Raw genomic sequence first — 24,814 nt, 5'->3', positions numbered from 1 at the left:
GATTTAGAAACGATTTTTTGTTATTCATAAAGACAAAATAAAAAAAAATGTTAAAATGCTAAATTGCATTACTCGGTTTCCGATTGTGTCTTTTTGGTATCAAAAATTTATATCCAATGATATTTTAGCAGTGATTCTTCGCCTTCATTATTTATTTATTTATTTGTATTATGCATATTACGATAATATCTAGTGCATAACCTCGTAGATATGTTGAAAATATAATGTGAAAAATATCATATACGGAATGATTCAACATTTTTGCTCATTTTGAAGATTTTCCAATGCTCCCCCCCCCCCCCTCCTTATTCTCTCCTGGAATTGAATTGCATAACTACTCTAAATTTCTATGCAGGTTTGAAAGCTTTTCTAGACAGCATTCAAAATCAATTACTTCATTTTACCATTTTGACAAAAGATATACGGCAATCAGATTGTATCCTGAAGCTTCTAATTCTGTTCTATTTATTTGCAATCTAAAACCAGCTGTTCTACTGTCCACTGAAATTATGTGAACTTTTAGAAATAATATGCTATATTTTCACCATGCAAAATTGTTTATATGCATACCACACAAAAGAAAGTTCAGTAGTATTATTTGTGTTTGTTTTTCTTTTAAAAAAATCTAAATATTACTTCTTCTGCTGCTGGAAGCTATTTCTGAAATAATCTACGTCTTCTAAATACTTGGTAATATCCTCTTAGCTGGAGGAAAAGTTGAAGGCTTATTACTCTCAGTGCTATTGAGAAGAAAGGGGAGAACACTAAAGTGCCTCAGGCTGTAGTGCAGAATATGTCAAGAATGTCTTGTTACCTTTTCGATTGTTGATTACCTATATCCTAACAGAAATACTGATATTTCGTTTACATGCTTATACATTATTTATGCCAAAATAATTGCTTAATTTATAATGATCAGTTTCACTTTTATTATCAAAAATTAGAAATTAAATCATACAATTATCTTGAAAAAGAGGATTTGAATTATTTTCAAAGAAAAGGTGCATATGCGTTTCATAATCTTCTTTTGGGGGGGGGGGGAATAGACCTAATCAATCTGCGAATATTTCAAATAATTTATTTCATAAATCATTCGCAAGACAGCTGTTACAAATGTAAATCACTTGGGGAACATACCCATTCATTTTAGTGTAAAATAGTAGCAAAGGTTCAGTTACTTTAGATATCTAATCTAGAAGAAAATGTTATGTCTGCTGAGATTAGAATCTTACGTGAATAAGTTTTCTGACATGATTTCTCTATTCGTTATAATGTAACCAATTTCTAGATTTTTTTCCCTCCTGCAGACTCCATGTTATATGCAGTGATTTCTTCTTTGTATTACAAGAAAAAAAATCAGATAACAGGAGAAAAATATGTAGTATTTTCTTTTCCACTGGCTGTATTTACAATATTCTTTCTTTGTGTTTTGAAGAGAAAGTGCAAATGACTTTTTTCTTACTATTTTTGCCATTATAACATCTCATATAATTATAAGAGTGACATTTTACCGTTTTTCTCCCACACGAGAAACAGAAATAAGGTAGTAATAATATTGTTGATTCTGCCAAACTTCATTGTAGCAGAACTTTTTATTACAAAACTTTGTATAATATATATCTCCAAAACAAGAAATTTGGAACCCATATCAAATCAATGTTGAGTGTTGGCAAGGTGAAAATGTTCCCGTTATTATTTATATATTTCATTTATTAACTAGGGGGCTATTCCCCCCCCCCGTGTTCCGGTATGGTAGACCAGTTCTCCTTCTATTGTGATAACTCGAAAGGGGGTTCCACCCCTGAATTCTGATGACTAGAATTTTGAAGACTCGACACTCAGGGTAGCCCCTGAGTTTCAAAACGTTTTGATAAACATGACATAAAAAGGCTTATCATTTTATATATATATAGGGTAGATTTTATTTCATTATTTTTTATTGTTTTTATGAAATACTTTACCTGGAATACTCTTTCCAGTTTTTCTGTATCATAAAAAGAACTTAAAAATTAGCCTTCATGATGAAAAAGAAACAGTGCATTCGGGGTATCCCTCTATCAATATTTGTAGTCCTGAAAAGGACTGTTTTGATGGCCTTGAAAACAAACATTTTTTATTTCATACTGTTCAGAATTTAAAATTCTTGAACAGCGTGGAACACCTTGAAGCAAGGGTAAACACACAAAGCAGTTTTACACTCAGGGCACCAGATTTTTGTTTCCTTTCTGATATTTTTTTTATTACATACATAATATTTGCATGCAGGTTTTTTTTTTATTAGCCGTTGGTGGTAGATTTTCGGGATAATGGTTGGAGTTAGCAGTGTTCAACCTCAGATGTCTGGCAGGATTTCCTGTTTTTCTGCTTGTTGAAGAAGGCGCATGTGCATGCAGCAATGCTTTCGCAATTTCTATTCTGTATTCTAGATATGTTATGGTAGACAAACATTTTTTCTTGTACAGGAGGAAACTGTTCCAAATAACAAAATCCAAACACTTCAAAATTCAAATAACAAGTCCAAACACTTTTTTGTAATATTTTTTATGCTGTTTCCTCATTACAGAGTAGAATGATAGCTGCTGATCGCACCTGTCGACTCCACCCATAGTGTTGTTGTATGCACACACAGCAATGGGTTTTTCTTTCTTCAAACCATGCTTCTCCACGGATTCCATTGATGGATTGTGCAGGGAAGATAGCAGAAAAACATCTTTTTTGGCTTTCCAACGTAGTGCAAAGACTTTCCCTCGCTGATAAGTTCGGATTTCCACCTTCGATAGCTTTCCTGAAGGCATATCCTGATATCCTGAAGATCTGGAGGCATATCTCGCCTTTTTGCATTTACAGTACCATAACTATCTGTACGATGCTGTAAAAGCAAATCAGCGAGTTCAGGACACATATATAGTAATTATCCATTATAATGCAGTAACCTTTCCCCAGTAAAGGGTCTAGTAACTGCATTACTGCACACGTCGACAAGGGGAGATCCGAATATTTATCGTGCTCGATTACAGTTTGCTTTCCCGTATAAGGTTTGAAATCCCAAAGATATCCACTTTCCGATTCTCAAAGCATAAAAAATTTTACTCCATACTTCGCTTTCTTTTTGGGAATATACTGCTTACATTTCAGTCCACCTTTGAATGGCATAAGGCTTTCATCGATACTCAAGTCTCTCTCAGGAATGTAGAGTGATCTACATTTTTGATGGATTTTCATCAGAAAATCATAAATTTTGTTGAGGATTGGGCAAGGATGTGTTGCCTGATCGTATTCCTCATTATTCTGAAAATGCAAATACTTCATGATGAGACTGAATTGTTTTTCAGTCACAACATCACGAAACATTGGCGTGTTCAGAATTCAGTCTGTAGACCAATACATTTCGAGAGCGGGCTTTCGAAATGTATTTCGAAACTTTGGGTTTTCCACTTTCTTTATTCTGATATTGCATTTGAAGGATGATAGTGATTTTAAATATTAATTTCACCTATATCCGAATATCACATAATTTCCTGATTTATAATAATCAGAAAATATGTATATTGTCTGATTTATAATTTGCTAATTTATAATAATCACTACATAGTTTCAGTATCGAAAAATTAAAGTTATGTGGAACAGTTACTAGAGAAAAATAACGAATTAAATAAAAACTGTACCTATGTTTCATAACAGTTTTTGAGTGTGTGATAGTAATGCAATGGGGGGGGTTAAACTATCAGAGGCGAAATAAAGTTCAATTCTATTGTAAAAATATGGAAATGAAATTTCACATTTGATATACATATTTTGAATGATAAAAATAAGCAAATGTATCGCTTACTTTAAAAATTGGAGAATAAAATATCTGAATTATGCAGAAAATATAAATTTAAATCATAACTGTTAATTTCATTTTGTAATGACCAATTATACAAGGAAACCAAGAAAGTGAAAGTACAGATTACTATACAACAAGAAGAAAAATTTAGTAATATGATTAAAGAATTTCATGTTATTCTCTATAAAGCAAAGTTGCTCAAGCGTGTCCTAAAGGAAATCTGTTAAGTATTATTCGATTTCGATGGTTTTGTACAAAAATAAAATTAATATAATCTGGAACGTCGGCAGCCGGTTTTCTTTTCTTTTCTTATTTGAAATATTCTTTTAAAAAAAAGAATATTTCAAATAATTATCATGAATTAATTTCTTCGAGAACAAAGAAAAATCTTTTGTCTAGTAAGCGATTAGAAAAAAATTAGCGCAAAAAAATAAAAAATTCAATTGGTTCTCCAAGGTAAGGCAATATTTAAGTGAAGAAATTATGCAAGACCTTTATTTTGTCCAGAAATTAAAATTGTATTGTACAATAAAAAGAGAAAACAAAAATATAAATAATTTCTCTATTTTTAGTCTATCATATATAACTAAAATCCAGTTCACCAGCATGGAACAAGAAAGTCTGTTTCTTGTTATAGGCAACTGAGAGGCAGCTACGAACGAGAGATAATCCGATTAACCGTTCTCTTCAGCGTGAGGGTTTATCACACCTTCTAATGGACATGACAGTCAATTTGCACTTCTTATCCAGGTTCTTTAAACAGGTGGGCTGAATCATATTCAGATTTAGTTGGACGTCTATAGACGTCCCAGCCGGTAGGGAGGTTAATGAGATTAAGCGAGAACCTTCAAAATGATAAGATGATTTATTCAGCTACTGGAGATAAATGAAAGGAGTAGTAATAGTAATCAACACTAAACATGAAAAATTTCTTGAAAGAGATTCAATTTTAAAAATAGAAAATGGGCAAATTTCATTTTCACGTCACAGATAATGAAGCACTTTTGTGTCTATGGTCCTTACAAAAAGTCAGGGAAAAGCTAATGGGAAAAAAGTAGTGGAATTTTTCGAGTCACTGGAGAAGGCAAACAACAAAACAAAAATGTAGGAATATTTTGTGAAAATTAAGAGAAAAGAGCAGAGGTAATAAAAATGGCAAGCACATATGTTTATGCTCAGGTAATGGGCTAGTCAATATTAACACTATATTGAATATAAAAAATGTTCCAGAAATAAAAATATTCAATGTTAAGAATCATCTTCTTTTATTAATTAAGCTGATCTGCCTAAACATTTCACTGTCAGCTTCTCTATTTCTGTCCCTCCACCACCACCACACAGATGCACCCAGTCTTATAGTAATATCAAATTAAATATCTTGACATTTAGCTCAATCTTAACAACACAACAATTGAGCTAAATGTCAAGATATTTAATTTGATACTACTGAACTCTGAACACTCTGAACCAACATACTATTTCAATTATCATCATTAGCATTTCAATTTCAATTATCATAATTAGCATTTCAATTTCAATTATTTCAACAATTTTAACTATTTCAATTATCACTAGAAATTAGAATTTTCTAATTCCTCTTTGTGAACAAGTACACCAGCTATTTCAAACCAGAACTCAGCAAATATATGAAATACACAGAACTAGGTTATTATAGGATAAAACAAGTACTTACATTTCAATACAGGATGAAGAAATGTACTAGTTTTCAAATTGTTTCAGGGAAACAGGGGATCTGCATTTTCAACAGATCAGTTTAAGAAATAGGTAGCAGGATGCTTCAAATACTTGTGAAGATCATTACTTGACTTTGCAAGTCCTATTTCAGAATATATATTCAAGATGGTCCCCTTTTCTTTATAGATGATCGTGCAAATGCTATCCAACATACCATTCCATACTTCTGTATTATTACAATTTCTATATTTCCATTCCTTTTAAGGTAACTAGCCATGTCCCCCATGAACTATTAATGTCAATCTTATAAAAATTACATGAGTGTGTGTGGGGGGGGGGGGGGATGAATCACAATAATTATGCTGAGGAGATAGATCTTTGACAGACACATACGGTCAACTTCAACTTACCCTACAAGAGTAAGCAGGAGAATATACTTTTCTTGATGTAAGTTCCTAGCTGTAAAAAGGAGATAGTAGTTCTACATGACTAATTAAAGCTGAAGAAACAAAAAAACGGAAAATTAGCTAATCTTATTAATTTAATGGCATTAATAGGTTTGCCCTTCTGTCCAGGACTTCATCAGGTGCAAAAATATAGAATGAAAGATTTCAGAAAAACATAAGAAGAGCATTACTTTAAAAAAATATTGCTGTTGTTCAAAACTATTCAACATCCAAATGAACTGCACAGCTAGAAACCAATGGTGTGCTTCCAATTTTGGCTGTCAGATTTTCTTGGTCTTTAAATAGACTAAAAATTACAATATACAGAAAAGAAACATATTTACATCCACATAAATAGATATTGATGTGCACAGTCTTAACATTATGGTCCTCAAAAGCAAAGAATCATATCAACACTGGGAGCACAAGGCCATCTTTTCATTGTTCCCCAAATATATCAACTCCATTATAACCAAGATGACAAGAGTTTGCAAGAATTACAAAATCAGAACCATAATCATGCCTCGGACTAAGGTACAATCATTTCTTTCTCTAGTGAAACCAAAATACAGCAGTCTGAAGTATTCAGTGTTCACAGCAATACAATATTATGGTACACTACAAGAAAACTCCATAAAAATTATGTATAGTGGAAGACATTAGAAACACCATATATGAGAGATCCAGTGGTCAGATCTATCCAATCATGTATGTTTTCTAGAAATCCAAACAAGCTACCAGACACCAAGTAAAGTGGGATGCATCACAGTTCTTATACTACTAATATGAGCTTAAAGGAGAGATTTCAGAATCTTCAGACATTATGCTTATACCCAAACATCTGAATATGACCTTTAAACTTATCAGAGTATCATTCATCAATAATTCAGCTAAGGCATAAAAGAGACCACACACATGCTCAACATTACCAAGCGATCCAGAACAATTTCAAACATCATTAATCATGTTTAAAATAATGTTCTTAATGTTTGTGTTTCTATGAATATTTTCTTCCATATATTAGAAAAAATAAATAAAATAAAATAAAAATGAAGCCTGTGACAGAAGGACAAAACTAACCCATTAAATAATAATAAGAATACTTAATTTCTGTTATTTTGTTTCTGCTATGTAATAATCAACAATATAAAACTACTATCCATTCATGTTATATGATAGAGAAATGGGTACACATATGATATCTAGTGGATACGAAGAAAACACATGATATTACACAGACATTTAAGATCAACAGAGGATTATACAAAGAGAGGAAGTGAAAGAGGCTATCCTTAAAATATATAAAGGTTTGGTAAAGAAGGGAGATAAGAAGTAGACTGTGTACATGGAGAATGATGGGTGAGTGTAATCCATCACTAACAAGTTGTGAATGCTAAGTAATGTGTATATATAGCTCATTGAATGAATCCTTGAACTATGAATAGGTTTACTCCATTAAGAAGTATTGGTAATTAATAATAAAAGTTATATAAATAATATAAGTGATATAAATAATAAAAGTCATATATATATATATATATATATATATATATATATATATATACATATATACGAGCATATCAATTCTTACTACAGTTTTCATCACTTCCATCCTCACAGTCCCAGACTCCATTACACTTTAATGCATTGTTCAAACATCGTGACTCAATATCACAGAAAAATTGATTTTCTTTATTACATGGATGATCACATATGTTTTCATCAGACCCATCTCGACAATCATCATCACCATCACACACATATTCTAAAGGAATACAACGGTGATTTTCACAACGAAATTCCATTGCTTCACATTCTGGATAAACTAAAAGATTAAAAAGAATATACTAAGTATATATAATACACACATCAATAAAACTTTTTCAGTAAAAGAGAAAAATGTTAAACTTTTATAAAATTGTAATCAATCTGAAAACAACAATGAAGCACTAATTTCAAAAAAATCACTGATGAATAACTAGAATAGGATTGAATAGCTGATTACTCTTTTTCATCATCATCAAATTCCAGACATGCACCCTCAAGGGGGTGTTCTGGATATGATAATACTACATGAAAAATTTACATCATTACTAACTTCTATCCATTCATATTACAAAATCAGAATCATAATTTCCTTCCAAATCAGTCTGTTACCTGTCAAGAATCCAACATTGTCAGATCTTATATTTCTATCTTCTAAGCCACTTTATACACTACATCAATCGACCTATATCTCGGTCTTCCTCTGAGTCTTTTTCCTGCCAACCTGGCAGAGAATACTTGTTTTGCTAATCTTTCCTCTTCCATTCTGTTTAAAGTGACCACACCACCTGAGATTAGCTATGTTAACACATTCCTGGATGCTAACAATGTCAAGTTTTTCCTAATATCCTCGTTTTTAATATGATATTGCCATTGATGCCATCTGTATATATCCCTAATCTTTCTAAAGACTCTCATATCTGCAGTCTCCAGTTTTTGGTCAAGTGTTTTCCTTTTAACCCAGCTCTCAGAATCCATAAGTTAAAACTGGTTTGGTTTGAACACTATCTTGTCTTTTGACTAATTTCTCTCTTATTACATATAAATTTATTCAGTTGATTTCCTACCATGCCACCTTTATTGATTCTGTTGTCTATTTCCAAATTTAATTTACCATCTTCACTAAAAATTGTGCCTAAGTAGCTGAAATGTTTTACTTGTTCTATAGGTTCTCCAATCACAATGCAGTTGATATTTTGAATGCTTCTGCCTATTTTCATCGTCTCTGTCTTGTAATTGCTATTCCATATCTGTTACAACAGCTATTTACTTTAGTCAGGGAATCTTGTAGACCTGTAGTGGATTTGTTTAGACGTATAACATCATCTGCATAAAGCAAAGAGTTGAGATTAACATCTCCAATTTTGATATCAGGTTTAATACCACTTTCCTTCATAATGTGATCCATATAGATAATGCATAACAGAGGGGGATAATGTACATCCTTGTCTGACATCAGATTTAACATTAAACCATCTTCCTGTACTTCCTTCAATTCTAACTGCTGACTTACAACTCAAATAAAGACCAAGTATTGCTTGAATAGGTGCCCCACTGACACCATACAACTGGAACATTTTGAATAGCTTCTTCTCTCTCTCTCTCTCTTGACACCTTTTCATATGCCTTTTCCAGATCTACAAAACTTAAATAAAGAACTTTGTTATGTTCTCATGACTTCTCAACTATTTGTCGTAAAGAGAAAATCTGATCCTGACAGCCTCTATTTGGCCTGAATCCAGCTTGTTCTTCACTAGGCTTCTCTTCACAATCCATCTGAACCATTTCTCAAGTATATTTGCATATATCTTACCAGGAACACTCAGTAGAGAAATACCTGTAATTCTCACATTCAATGTTATTTTCCTTTTTATATATGGGTACTATGAGAGCTCTGCTCCGGTCATCTGGAATTCATCCCTCTGTCCAGGCCTTCTGAACTATGCAGGGCAGCCATTGTAAGACTTTTATATTTAAGCACACTTGAGCATTTCTGGTCGAGTATCATCTACTCCAGCTGCATTTCCACATTTCAGACTTTTGATGGCTTTTTCTACTTCAAGTAGATATGTATTCCTGATTGCATACCTTGTCAGTATTTTTTACCACTGTGCTATCACTGCTTGTTTCATTTAGCAATTTTTCGAAGTAATTATTCCGATATACATCAAGGATATCTTTTTCTCCAGTTTTCATGTCACATTTATAATCTCTAATTCCTTTTACAGCACTCTTTCCTCCGTTTCTGAGCTTCTTCACCAACCTCCAGAATACCACCTCTTGCCACCTTCTTGATATTTATTTTCTATGTTCTTACAAAGGCTTTTGTTTAGCTAGTTTTACACAGTGTTTGGCTTTCTTACATTTTTCTCTGTATTCTCTAAGAGCACAAGCTGACTAATTTGCCAGGAACTTTTGATATGCTTTCTTCTTTTTCTTCACTGCCTCTTTAACTTCCTGTGTCCACCATGGAATTCTGATTTTTCTATCCTTGCAGACAATCCCACCAATGTTTTCTTCGGGATTTGCCACTAACTCTCCAAGAGTTTGGTTTCTGTTCACAAACTCTTTCATTTTTTTCTTGAATAATGTTCGTGCAATTTAGTCTACAGTTCATATCTGAGAGCTGCTCAACTTTTATTCGCTTTAAAATTTCCTTACATGTTCTTCTTTTCAATATGAAATTCAATTTTATCCTATTCAATGGTGATCAGTTCCAATTTCAAATCCTCTGTACTCTCTAGTGTCCTGCAACAGTGAGAAAGCATCGCTATCAACAATAACATAGTCAATAAGACTTTTCTTATTCCTTGCCTCTTCTCTCCATGTGAATTTGTGCATATTTTTTTATGTTGAAACATGGTGTTAGTAATAGCCAGTCCATGTCCTGAGCAGAAATCCAACAGGTATTTGCCATTATTATTAGCTTTGCTCTTTTCTCCAAATTTTCCCAAAACATTTTTGTATGTCTGATAATCATTTCCTATTCTGTTATTTAGATTCCCAAGAAGGACCAACATTTTTTCATTGTGTCAGTTGCTTTCTCTAAAGCCTCAAAAAATTCCTCCACTTCTACCTTAGTAGTACCTTCTGTGGGACCACAAGCACAAATAAGTCTCATTGTCCAGTTCCCCATTCTGATTTGCCCACATCACTCTTCTTGAAATTTCCTGCCATTCAAGAAGAATTGTCTGCCATTCTTTTTTATTGTGAAGAAAATTATACCTTGTGATACATATTTTATAAAAAAACATGAGGCCCTTGCAGGACTGTGGTAGTATGTATAGTAACCTTGCTGTGCAACAGGAATAAGCTGAAATTCCATAGTGGAATGGATGTTTGTGAGAGTATGTGATGGAAGTATTTTGATGCAAGATGTGACACAGACATATTGTTTATTGGAGGTTTAAGAATCTAAATGTCTCAAAACAGATTGAAAAGTACAATGGGTTTAGAGACTACAGGACTTCTGATAGTGAATAATTTGTATAGTAAATTACCTTTAAAAGCACTATTCTTTAGGGGAATTGGCTGAGACTTTTTAAGTTTGGTATAGCAAAAAATTCATTATAATGGTGTTTTGCTATAGTGTGTGAAATGTATCTAGTCCCTAATCTGCCAACAGTACTATATACTCAGGTGTCTCAAACATTCTGTGACTTTGTATATATTAGCTATATACTAACACACTAAATTTAAATCGACTGTTTCCATTCCAAGGAAATTCCATATTATTATTATTTTAAAGTTATCTCCATGGAGTCAGAAGACTCATCACATGAGATCCACTATTTACACTGCCTATCACATTTCCCCTTAAATTCATTCACTGACAAACTATTTGCTAACCATCTCTGGCAACCCATTCCACCTATTTACCACCCTCCAAGCAAAAACTCTAATCCTATGACCCTTTTCTAACCATGGTCTTAGACAATCTCCATGGGTGACCCTTCGTTCTCTTCGTTTACAGGATTGATACTGAAGACTCTTTTCATACTGAAAAGAGCCTTCAGTTTCAATCCTATAAAACTACTTTAATAACTGACATATTTCTATCATGTCTCCTCTTTTCTACCTATCAGCTAGTTTTTGAAGCCTACAGACTGTCGATGTATTCTTACGGGGAACATTCCATAGACCTACTGCAATCTGTTATCACTTGCCTCTGGATCCTCTCCACCATTTCTTCTTCCCTGCAGAATCAGGTGTCCAGATATGCATGCAGTAATTCAGATATAGAGGAACAATAACATATCAATCACTGCTTGTTAGCGTGTTCTTCAACACCCATATAATCAGTGTGCTGTTTTGACTACCTTCAGAATCCTCTAAGCTTCAACTCCCTATCCACAAATTTGTTTTGGACAAATCCAAACAAAAAAAGTAGTCCATGTATCTTTATTAACCAACATTTATCCAAATTCCAGTGGCAATCCCTTGTTCTTTCCCATCCAGACACATGTAAAGATTTCTTTGGTATTAGCTCTAAAAAAATTCCTTTAGTAACTTAAACAGTGCTATCATATCACCTCATTTCAACCTATTAGCTAAACTTGAAACTACATAAATCTATTATCATTGAGCCTCCATAGCTCAGTTGGTATACACAAGTCTTTTGGTTGGAAAGACAAGGGTTTGAATCCCATCTGTCACATGAGGAACCCCTATAAGGTCTTTTCAATCAAATGGTGAATTAGCCATTCTCATATAGAGGTAGAGGGTTTTCTTCCAGAAATTCAAGTTTTTCATCCTTCTAAACAGGCAAATCAGCTCTGTAAGTGCACACAGTTCTACAGACAAAATACTTACTTCTAGAGTGATGTAGCAAAGAAATGGCAAGCTGGTAGCATTAAATTGCCTAAATGGATGAATGGAAATCTATTATCATAGAAAAAAACTCCACGAAGTTATTCAACCGCCACTGAATCTTCTCTATGATATCCAGAAACTCAAGAAAACCAAGCAACCAAATTTGTGCACAAGTCCAGATGCAATTATATCAGAAACTTCAACTTCCTATCCACTGTCATCCCCCAAATTCTTAACCTCGTCAATTTCCTGCAGTGCTGTCTTTTCAATATAAAACAGAGCACACAATCTCTTCAGCCAAAAGTGCACCATAACCTTACACTTAGTCACATAAAACCACAAACCGTTATCCTTACAGGTATCAGTCCAATCAAATCATTATGAATATTGGAAATGATTTTCCCTCAAATCATTTCCAATATTCTTTCCATCATCATCATTATTATCCTCATCAAAATCCTCACACATACTGGACACAATGTTAGTATTACATGAAAAATTCACATTATTGCTAACATTGTAAATTTTCCTCAAAAATCTTAGATTTTGGTCTTTAAGGTATTTCTGATTGCATCACGGCACCCAGATTTTTTGGTCTTCCTCTGAGCCTTTTTCCAGCCATCCTTGCATTAAATACCTGTTTAAATATGGAAGTAGGAAGGAAACAGTTTCTGCTTCTTTACTAATATTTTCATTTTTAATATGAATTCTGCCAATGATGTTATCTGATTGCTACCCCCAAGTTTTCTTAGAACGCTCATACCTGTAATCTCCAATTTTGATCAAGCATTTTATTTCTTACCCAGCACTCAGATTCATAAGATAAAATTGGTTTGAATACTGTCTTGTATATGGCTACTTTAGTGTTTTGACTAAATTTTTTCTTATTGCATACATGATTATTCAGTTGACTTCTTAGCATACCAGTTTTGCTAATTGTGTTTCTTTCCATCTTCACTAAAATTGTACCTAATTAGCTGATATGTTTTACGGCTCTGTAAGTTTTCCATTCAGGATGAGGTTTTCAAACATCCCTGGATATTTTAATAGTCTGTCTCTTTATTTTCCCACCAAATTTGTTACAGAAATTACTTCATTTAGTAAAGGGATCCAGCATGCTTGTACTGGAGTTAAGAGTATAGTGTCATCAAAATGTGATCCTTATAGATGAAGAATAAGAGTGGAAATATTTGAAAGTTTATTTTTCACTTGGTCAGACTATAATAAATTTAGTTTAATCCTTTATCCAAGTGTGTGCAAAAAGCTTGCACCTGAAAGTATCTTCAGGACTGGGGTAAAGTGGTACAGCACAGGGCAACTCCTTGCAAAGGTGGAGCAATCTACCAACTGCAAGGAGTTGCCCGGTGTTGTACCACTTTACCCCAGTCCTGAAGATACTTTCAGGCACAAACTTTGTTTGCGCACACTTGGATAAAGGATTAAACTAAATTTATTAAAGAGTGGAAATAGTGTGCACCCTTGTCTAAGACCTAAAATTTACATCAAACCTTCTTCCTATTACTACTTCAATTTTAACTGCTGACTTACATCTCAAATATATACTAGGTATTGCTCAATATAATGTTCTGTTAACAGCATATAACTGTAGCATTTTGAACAGGATTTTACTTGCCACCTTATCCTATACAATTGATAGTACAGATCCTTGTTCTATTCTCATGATTTCTAAGCTACATGTCTAGCTGAAAATCTCATTCTGAAAATCCTTATCTGGCCTCAGTTCAGTCTCATGTTCACCAAGTTTCTCTTGTACAATTTTTCTTAGGCTATTCTGTTAGCATCTCAGTATAAATTTAATCTGGAATACTCAGTACAGAAATTCCTCTGTTATCTTCACAGTCAGTTTTACATTTTACAGATGGGTACTATAAAAGCATTTCCTACAATTATCTGCAATTTGACTTTCTGATTAAAAATTCTCAATTTTTAATTGGGGTGCTTAAGGGTCAAAGCTGTATAATTGGGAGGAGATCTCCACTTAAGCGCTTAAGGAATGCAGAGAACAAACCAGGAATTCTGACCTAATATCCAATCCTCACCTTCTCATGGTGCACCCTGTTAATTATCTACCTGGATACTGAACAAATAAGGATGGGTTGGCAATTTCAGATTTAGCCAACCAAACTGTATTATTATTGGCTTAAACCACAAGATAAAATGATAGTACAACATAATTATCATTTTATCATTTTATAGTACAACAGAATTTCATGCAAGCTGGGGTGTCATCTGGTTAAACAAGGCTCCCATTGTTTTCATCAAAGAATCAGGGCAAATAGTAAAAAGTCATCTACTGAAACAAATCCCAGAACACATAACAACTCAACATTAACAGAATTCAAGATTGGTACTATTAACATAAAAGCATTAATGTAAAAGAAATGGAACAAGCAGAAGAATTGGATAAGTACAGATTGACATAATAGGTGTTACTGAAACAAAGAGGAAAGTCAGCTCTTTCTAAGCAACAAATACAAGATGTCATATTCAGGCAATAACAATCAGGGGAAAAGAGGGAATAGGCATAGCATTCAACACTAAATATGAGGATAATCTTCTTGAATGGCAAAAAATATCCAGTAGTTTTGTGAGCAAATATCAGAATGGGAAACTGCATAGTGAGACTTATTTGTGCTTATGGTCCCACAGAAGTTTATACCAAGGAAGTAATGGAGGAATTTTTTGAGGCATTAGAGAAAGCAGCTGGCTCAATGAAAAAAGAAAAAGTTGGTCCTTATGCTTGGGGAAAATTTGGAGAAAAGCACAAAGCTAATAATAATGGTGAATGCCGAATGAATTTCTGTACAGGACGTAAATTAATTATTATTAACACCATGTTCCAACATAAAAATGTGCAAAAATTCACATAGACAGAGAAGATGAAAGAAATAAGAAAAGTCTCATTGTCTATATTATATATGAGCAAAGTTTTCCCACTGGTTCAAGACACAAGAGTATACAGAAGATTTCAAATAGGAAGTGATCACTATTTAATTTTGACCAGGATAAAATTGAATTTTATATTGAAAAGAAGAGTGTGTAAGAAAGTTTTAAAATGAATCAAGGTTGAGCAGCTTTCTGAGCTGAATTGTAGATTGAAATACACAAACATCATTGAAGAAAAAATTTGAAAACAAGAACCAACCTTGGAGATTTAATGGCATATCCTGAAGAAAACATTCAGTTAGAGATGCATGTAGTGAGGTTGTCTCTAAGGATAGAAAAATCAGAACTCCATGGAGGATTCAGAAAGTTAAAGAGGCAGTGAAGGAAAGGAAGAAAGCATACTGAAAGTTCCTGGCAAATAAGTCAGCTTGTGTGCTTAGAGAATACAAAGAAAAATGTAAGAAAACAAAGCACTGTATAAAATTAGCTAAACAAAAGTCATGGAGTATTCCTGGAAGACTTTGGTAAGAACATTGAAAATAAATATCAGGAAGGTGGTAGAATAGTCTGGAAGCTATTGAAAAAGCTTAGAAATAGAGGAAAGAGTACTGTGAAAGGAATCAGAGATGATAAAGGTCACATGAAAACTAAAGATAAATATATTCTAGATGTCTGGAGTAATTGCTTTGAAAGATTGCTAAATGAAACAAGCAATGTCAATATAGTGGTAGAAAACTACCAACAGGAATGCAGTCAAGAATACATATCCATACTTGAACTAGAGGGGAAAAAAAAAAAAAAAAATCAAAAACCTGAAATGTGGAAAGGCAGCTGGAATAGATGAAATTTGGCCTGAAATGCTTAAATATGAAGGTATAAAAGTTTTACAGTGGCATAATTCAGAAGGCCTGGTCAGAGGGTAGAATTCCAGATGATTTGAACAAAGTTCTCACAGTCTATAAAAAGGGAAATAAAACTGAAAGGAGAATTACCGAGGTATTTCCCTACTCAGTATTCCTGATAAGATTTAAGATTTACTTGAGAAATGGTTGAATAGGATTATAGAAGGGAAAGCTTGGTGAAGAACAAGCTGGATTCAGGCAAATAGAGATTGTCAGGATCAGATTTTCACTTTAAGACAAATAGAAATATTGGGAATATACCAAGGATTTGTATTTAAGTTTGTTGACTGGAAAAAGACATATGACAAGCTACCAAGTGGAAAGCTCTTCAAAATGCAACAGTTATGTGGTGTAAATGGAACATTATATCAAGCAATATATAGTCTCTATTTAAGCCGTAAGTCAGCAGTTAGACTTGAAAATTGTACAGGAAGATGGTTTGAGATAAAATTAGGTGTATGACAAGGGTGCACATTATCTATACTGTTATTCATTATCTATATGAATCACATTATGAAGGAAAGTGGTATTAAATCTGATATCAAAATTAGTGATGTTAATCTTGGCTCTTTACTTTACTTTATGCAGATGATGGTGTACTCCTAAGTAAATCCAAGATAAGTCTGTAAGATTCCGTAACCAAATTGGATAACTGCTGTAATAACTTTAGTATGAAAATCAGCATTAAAAAAAAAAAAAAAAAAGATAATGAAGATAGGCAGAAAATTTGAAACTTATAGAACAAGTAAAACATTTCAGCTATTTACACACAATTTTTACTGAAGATGGTAGATTAAATATGGAAATATACAACAGAATCATTAAAGCTGGTATGGTAAGAAGTCAACTAAGTAAATTTATATGGAATAAGAAAGAAATTAGTCAAAACATTTGTGTTTATTTATTCTTATGGCAAAAAAAAACACAACACAGCTATAGGTTAATGTCTGGTCCAGAAACCAATCCAGGGCCTCATCCTTTCCCTCGTGGACGTCTGGGAGGTTACCATGACATTGGCATCTTGGGCAGACATTCACAATATGAGTGATCATCTGGGATGTGGGGGAAACAATCACAAAAAGGGTGGTCTGACAGTTTCCATTTGTGTAGTAGGTAGCCACATCTGTCCTGGTCAGTTCAGATCCTATTGATAGATGACCAAATCTTCCTAATAAGAGCAAAAGGCTGCAGAGCCTTTTGCTCTTATTAGGAAGATTTGGTCATTCTTTCTTATTCCATATTCAACCAGGAAGCCATTTGTTGGGAGATTATTGGACCGGTGTTCTCTCCACATGTCGGATGTTGATGGCAACGTAGCTAAAGAGAGTTCGTCCATGGACCAGAAAGGGTTTCTTGATTTTAGGCGAAGACTAGGTGAATTTTTGAGAGTCCAGTGCAAGGGAAGGAGCAGGCTGCTCATTACTTTATTAAATTTTTTAATCGAAGTTTGTCTTCTCTGTATATTTGGCGGAGCAATGTTGGATAGGACAGGCAGCCAGGGAAAAGGGCTTCTCAGTGTGCCACTAATTGTGTGCATGGCAGAGTTTAGCTGGGTATTTATGATGTTAGTGTCCCAGACAGGGGTGCAGTATTCTGCTGCAGAGAATGCGAGGACTAGTGGATTTTTGTTTTGTAAATTTGTTGGACAGGTTGGTGATGTGCCTTTTATAGGAAGGCTTCTGTCCAGGCTCACTTCAAGATATTTCAGATGAGGCTTGTATTCTACCATCTTGCTGCAGATGGTTGAAGTGTCAATTTGACTCTGCATTGTTTAAGTGGAATGCTGTGGACACAGTTTTTGTTGGACTTGGCTGCAGGTACCACTGCTGGAAGTACTCTTCCAGGATGTTCAAGGTCTGTGTTCAAGGTTGTTTCCAGGTTGGCAAAGGAAGACTAACGTAGGATTGCTAGGTCATCAGCATACATGTATTTGCTTGAGCTGGTATGTTGGACATGTAAATGTGAAGAGTAAAGGGTTAACACAGAGCCCTGTGGAAGACGATTGTGGAGGAATCTGGGCCTGCTCTTTTTTCTACCAATATGGACCAGATGGCATCAATGGCAGTATCATATTAAAAATGAGGATATTAGGAAAGAACTTGCTATTCATCTCTCACTTTGTTCAAGTGAACAGAATGGGAGATGAAAGATTAGCAAAATAAATGTTCTTTGCCAAGTTGACAGTGAAAAGATCCAAAGGAAGACTAAGATACAGATGGATTGATACAGTAAAAAGCATCTTAAAAGGCAGAAATATAAGATCTGATAATATTGCAATCTTGACAGATAAAAAATTAATTTGGAGGAAAAGTGTTGATTGGAAGTTAGTAATGGTGTAAATTTTTCATGCAGTTCTATCATAATTATCCTGTACATCCCCTGAGGGTACATATAAAGAATTTGATGATGATGAAATTCTCAATTATACAGTGCAGTCACTGTAAAATTTTATAATTTCATATTCAAGCATTTCTGATTGAATATTATTATAGCACAGGCACCTTCATGGAGTCCTAAGACATTGTGGGAAATCCCAACTATCAACACAATATCTACCACACTTCTCCTTGAAATCATTTAGAGGATTGTTATTTTTTTTTTTTCTACTTCAAGTAGAAAATATATATATTCCTGATTGTATTATGGTTAGATGTTTTCTACCACTGTGCTATCATTATTTGTTTCATTTAACAATCTTTAAAAGTAATTGCTCCAGAGATCTAAAATATCTTTATCACCTTTATTAGCTTTGATTCCTTTTGCAGTATTCTTTCCTCCATTTCTGAGCTTCTTTTCAATATTTTACCACCTTCCTTAAAAAGTCATTTATTTTCTATGTTGTTACCAAAGTCTTCTCATGACTGTTGTTTAGCTAAATTTACATAGGGTTTTGCTTTCTTACACACTTTGCTTTTCGATATGATATTTAATTATATCCTGCTGAAAACTAAGTGGTGGGCACTTCCTATTTCAAACAGTCAGTATTCTCTTTTGTCTTGAACCAGTGCAAAGATGTCACTATCAGTAATAACATAGTCAATGATACTTTTCTTATTTCCTGTATCTTCTTTTTATGTGAACGTTTGCACATCTCGATGTTGGAACATAGTGTTAGTAATAACACCATGTTCCAATATCAAATCTTACATCAGGATTTACAATTATCATTAGCTTGGAATGTTTCTTTAAATTTTCAAAAGACATTTCTATATATCTGGTAATCATTTCCTACTCTGCTATTTAGATCTCCAACAAGGACCAACTTTTCTTTTTTCATTGTGACAGCTGCCTTCTCTAATGCCTTGAAAAATTCCTCCATTTGTAGTACCTTCTGTGTGATCATAGGCATATATAAGTCTCATTCCAGTTTCCTAGTCTGATATTTGTCTATATCTACTATATTTGCTGACATCATTCTACTTGATACTGCCTGCCATTCAAAAAGATTATCCTCATATTTAGTGTGGAAAAATACTATAGCTACTTCTTCTTTCCCCCTTATCATCACTGCCTGAATATAACATCCTGTATTTGTTGCTCAGAAAATCTCACCTGTTTTTTTGTCTTCTTTGTTTCAGCAATGCCTAACATGCTGATCAGGTACTTATCCAATTCATCTGCTAGTTCCATTTGTTTTCCATTGATGCTTATGTTGATGGTGCCAATCTTAAACTCTGCCAATGTTGAATTGGGATTTGGGAAATTTGGAATTTGGGCTGAGTTAGGAAAATATATCTTCCCTAAATCCCATTATCTGTCCTTCTCTCTGGATCCATGATATGGAAAAATCTTAGCCATCAGGAAAAGAACTAAAAAAATTAATAACTTGCATTATCATCATCCTTTCAGGGATTCAGGCCCAGTGTCCTGTTCTGGGCCTCATTCCACCTTTTCCTTGTGCATCTATCACTTCTATCCTCTAGCTGGGTCACCACCAGAAAAAGAGTATAGCTTGGTGTCCTTCACTGAAATTTCATTTTCTATTCTATTCTTTGTTTCCTATTCTTTTTTTCTTCTCAAGTTTTTATGGTCCATATTTCACTTCTATACAGTAAAAAAAGGTATTTGAAGCAAGTTTTTGATTTCTAGGCTTTGAAATTGGTTAGGTGTGAAAATCTTATTAACCCTCCTACCAGCCGAGATGGATGAAATAGTCAGACCACCCCAGCATTTTTCATAGATATAGATCAAAACTTCATCGGCATTCTACCTTTTATCAAGTATTTACCCTCCTCCGCCATTAATCCCTTAACGTCAATTTTAGAGCCATTAACTGTGGTGGACTGGAACGACTTTTGTGTCACTTGTCTTTACATGTACTGTGTTAATTGCAATTTTCTTTACTGTACTAGGATATTCGATCATTTTTTTTTTCACAATTTATTTATTTTGTCTCTTTCCAAAAATAAAAATGAGTTTCCCATCTGCCACAATAAATAATCAATCCTGAAGTGACCACAGATCAGCCTTTGCAATGAATATATTTTAGTAATAGTAAATTTCCTTCACTTTACTGATAATATAGATTTTTTTCGCAAATTTTCAAATGTTTGTTTGCATTTAAAATATTTTTATATTTATTTCACTAAATAACATTTAGTGAAATAAATATGACATTTTGCTTTCTTTCTTTGCAAAATACCTTTATATGGATCATCATATTTCAATTTTAGGAACGATTTTTTTTTTTTTTTTTTTTTAATGAACAACAACTGATTATAAACTGCATTACTCGGTTTCTGATTGTGTCTTTTTCAGTATCAAAAATTTATATCCAATGGTATTTTATCAGAGACTCTTCGCCTTCTTCTTTTGCTTACAATTGCAACAGTTCTTTTTTTTTTTTTTTTTTTTTTTCCAGGATGCACATTACTATAAATATCTAAGTGCTTAACCACTGTAGATATGTTGAAAATATAATAGGAAAGATATCCTGTATGGAATGATTCAAAATTTATGCTCATTTTTAAGATTTTTTACTGCAACTCCCCCCCCCCCTCCTCTCCTCTCCTGGAACTCAGTTACATAACTACTTTAAATTTCTACTGGTTTGAAAGTTTTCAGACAGCATTCAAAATCTCTTATTTCAGTTAACTGTTTTGACAAAAGAAATAAAGCAATAATATTGTTGTATATTCGAAGATTCTAATTCTGTACTATTTCTTTGCATCTGAAATCAGCTGTTTAGCGGTCTGCTGAAATTACTCTAAGATTTAGAAATACTATGCTATATTTTCAATATCTAAAACTGTTTATGCATACCAAACAAAAGAAAGTTTAGTTGTGTTATTTCTGTTTCTTTTTTTAAAAAAAAAAGAAAATAAATTCTAAATATTACTACTTCTACTGCTGCTGGTTGCTATTTCTAAAATACTTCTTAGAAATGCTGGACAATAATCCTCTTAGCTGGAATAAAGTTAAAGTCTTAGATTACTCTTACTGCTTTTGAGAAACACAAGAGAGAAAGTTTCCCAGAAGTCACACTAAATTGCCTCAAGCAAGAATGTCTTGTTTCGTTTTCAGTTGTTCAGACATCCTAACACAGAAAAATTGGCATTTCTTTTACAGGCTGATGCAGTATTTATGCCAAAAATGATTTCTTTATTTATAGAGATCAGTTTTAAAAGAGGTATACCGTGAGCAGACATGTCGATACAAAATTAATAACGGAAAAAACTCGCATACAAAGATGATTTAATAGTATTAATTAATAGTATTAAGAAAATTAATCAGTACATTAAGAAAATTAATAGTATTAATTTTCTTAATGTACTGAAGGCATCTTCAGTACATTAAGTTCAAATTAAACAATAACTGATAATTCCAAAAAGCACCACCTAAGTAGCTGGTGTAAGATAACTAAAATCGGGTTTAGCTTTTCATTTCTCAAGAACGAACCATACCATAGAGTGGGATAGAAGCACAATTTCTTATATGGAGGAGGACTTCCGCTCCCGAATTTCTAAGGAGGCCACAACAGTTGCCCGCTGTACACAAAACCTTAACAGGAACCAAGGACTAATCTTGCCCGTGATCTGGAAGACCCTTATCAGAAACTCGCCAGAACTGAATTATAGTGCCAACTATAGAACGTTCCTAAATAACAAGTGAGATCATCCACACTCTATGAATGTATTGTACGCGCTCTATTCTTTGTTTAATATAATTGGAATCAGTTGATTTTAGTTTGTAACAGTTTTTTACTTTTTAGTGCCTTACATCAGTTATGTACCCTGAAGATGCCAACAGATTTAGTTGGTGAAACTAGTTGGTATAACTTAGTTGTTTATTATATACACTTGATCAATATAATCCCAATAAAAGTTTTTCCAATCTTATAATAGGGCATATTTGAAAAACATTTGCATTAGGTGAGATTGTGGTACACAGAATGTTTCAAAAATTAAGAAATTAAACATCTCAGAGAATGATTTACCCTACTATTCAGAATTGTTTGAAATATAATTAAGGTATTATTTACACGCACACACACACACACACACACACACACACACATTCTAATATTCCTTTCTGCCCAGTAATAAGCTGTAAGCTATGGAAATTACTGATCCCCCCCCAATGGGAACTAGATCTAAAGAACATGCCCAGCAGGCAGCACACTAAATGCCTCATGCAATAACTGAATATTTTACAGGCAGAAGTTCCTTGTTTTGTTTTTCCATCTTTCTGATTGATTAGAAGATATTTGAAACATACTATTCTGATATTGCATTGTAGGATGATAGTGTTTTTAAATATTAATTTCCTCTATTATCCAATATTCACATATTGGGTAATGATTTATTCCTGATTTATAATAATCAGGAAATAATATATATATTTTCTGATTTATAATTTGCTGATTTATAATAATCAAAACCTAGTTTCTGTGTCGAAAAATTAAACATTATGTGGAACAATTACTACGGAAAAATAACGAATTAAATAAAAACTGTACCTATGTTTCGTAACAGTTTTCGGGTGTGTGGTAGTGTTGCAGCGGGAGGGTGTGTGTGTGTGTAAAATTATCAAAGTCGAAATAAAGTTCAATTCTACTGTGAAAATATGAAATTTCACATTTGATGCATGCACATATACATATTTTGTATCAGAGAATATACGCAAATGTATCGCTTACTTTAAAATTGGCGCAAAATATATAAACTAGCAGAAAATATATACATATCAATTTAAATAATAACCGTTTATTTCATTTTGTAAAGACCAATTATACAGTGAAACTAACAAGGTGAAAGTGCAAAGAACAGTAGATTATGATATTTTGAAAAAAAATTAGTGACATGATTAAAGAATTGAATATTATTCTCTATAAAGCAAAGTCGTCAAAGAATAATTCACAGATTTCTTTCAGGAAATCTATGAATTATTCTTCAAAATATGATTTTGAACAAAGATAACATAATCTAGAACGTTGGTAGCTGTTTGTTTTTTTTTTTAAATATTTCAAATAATTATCGTGAATTAATTACTTCGAAAACAAAGAAAATGTTCTGTCGAGTAAGCGATTAGAGAAAATTAGCACAAAATGCAATATTTAAGTGAAGAAAGTATGCAAGGATTTATATTTTGTCCTGGAATTTAAAAGTGTACAATAAAAAAAGAAAATAAAAATAATTTCTATATTTTTAGTCTCTCTAATATAATTAAGAGTCCAGTTGCCCAGCATAAAACAAGGAACTGCGTTCCTTGTGATAGATAACTGAGAATCAGCTTCGCGAGATAATCTGGTTAAGTGTTCTCTACAGTGTGAAGGATTATCGCACCTTCTAAAGGACAGAACAGCCAAATTGCACTTCTTATCCATGGTCTTTCAACAGGTGTACTGATTGGTATCCAAATTTAGCTTGATGTATATATACGTCCTGGCCAGTTGGAGGGTTAATCATCTTTAGGAAGATGATTATCTTCCTATTATCTTTAGGAAGTTTGAAATTATGGTATCAATGTCAACTTCTTTTGTACAGTAACACCTCGCATTATGATGCTTCGCTTTATGATGATCCATTCATATAATACTTTTTGATTATGACCAATGCCCATTTATGCAACGGAGCATTCTCTCATATGACAGCTTTAGTGCCATGCATTCAGATGAATCAACCCATGTAGTATTTGTGAACTCAGTTTATTTATGACACTGTTGCTCCCTACATCTCTCTCTCTCTCTCTCTCTCTCTCTGCTTTGGTGTTTTCACTGTGAATTATAAATTGTTTATATTTTATTGTTGTGTAATAACAGAAAATAAAATTCAAAGTCACTGTTGTAGTACATGCTAAGATTCAAATTATTAAATTTAGTCACAATGGTGTATCAGAGGTACGTGTAGCTGCAGGTTACACTTACCTCCATTATTCATGTTATTACAGTTCTAAGTGAAATGAAAAGTGCTACACTAGTTAATGCTACAGTCATCTGTACGTAACAATCTTATTGCTGCAATGGAAAACTTTTAATGGTGTAGACTGGTAACCAAATCAACTATTCAGAATAACTTTTTTATTTGCAAAAATTATTCTGAAATTTTCGTTTGCATTATCTAACATAAATAAATGCTTTATTGACATCATTTACACTCATATGTGACTACTTAAAAAGGTTATTAAATCATTACATGTATTTACAAGTGGGTGGGAGAGAAGAAATAGTGATTCACTATATG

General features: G+C 33.2%; 1 protein-coding gene across 1 annotated transcript in view; it reads right to left on the bottom strand.

The window, feature by feature from the left end:
• The window catches only part of LRP1 (LDL receptor protein 1), a 1,646,373-nt gene that overhangs the window by 1,315,755 nt on the left and 305,804 nt on the right, over positions 1–24,814 (bottom strand). Inside the window, exon 20 of the mRNA XM_090402369.1 lies at positions 7,559–7,792. Within this exon, the coding sequence (XP_090258495.1) occupies positions 7,559–7,792 (234 nt within the window). The remainder of the gene's footprint in view (positions 1–7,558; positions 7,793–24,814) is intronic.

Source organism: Typopeltis vanoorti, chromosome 2 (genome assembly GCF_054136105.1).
Source record: "Typopeltis vanoorti isolate ZY-2024b chromosome 2, IOZ_Tvanoo_1.0, whole genome shotgun sequence".
NCBI classification, from domain to species: Eukaryota; Metazoa; Arthropoda; class Arachnida; order Uropygi; family Thelyphonidae; genus Typopeltis; species Typopeltis vanoorti.
Note: the sequence above shows the minus strand (reverse complement) of the source record. Positions and strands in the feature narration are given on the sequence as shown.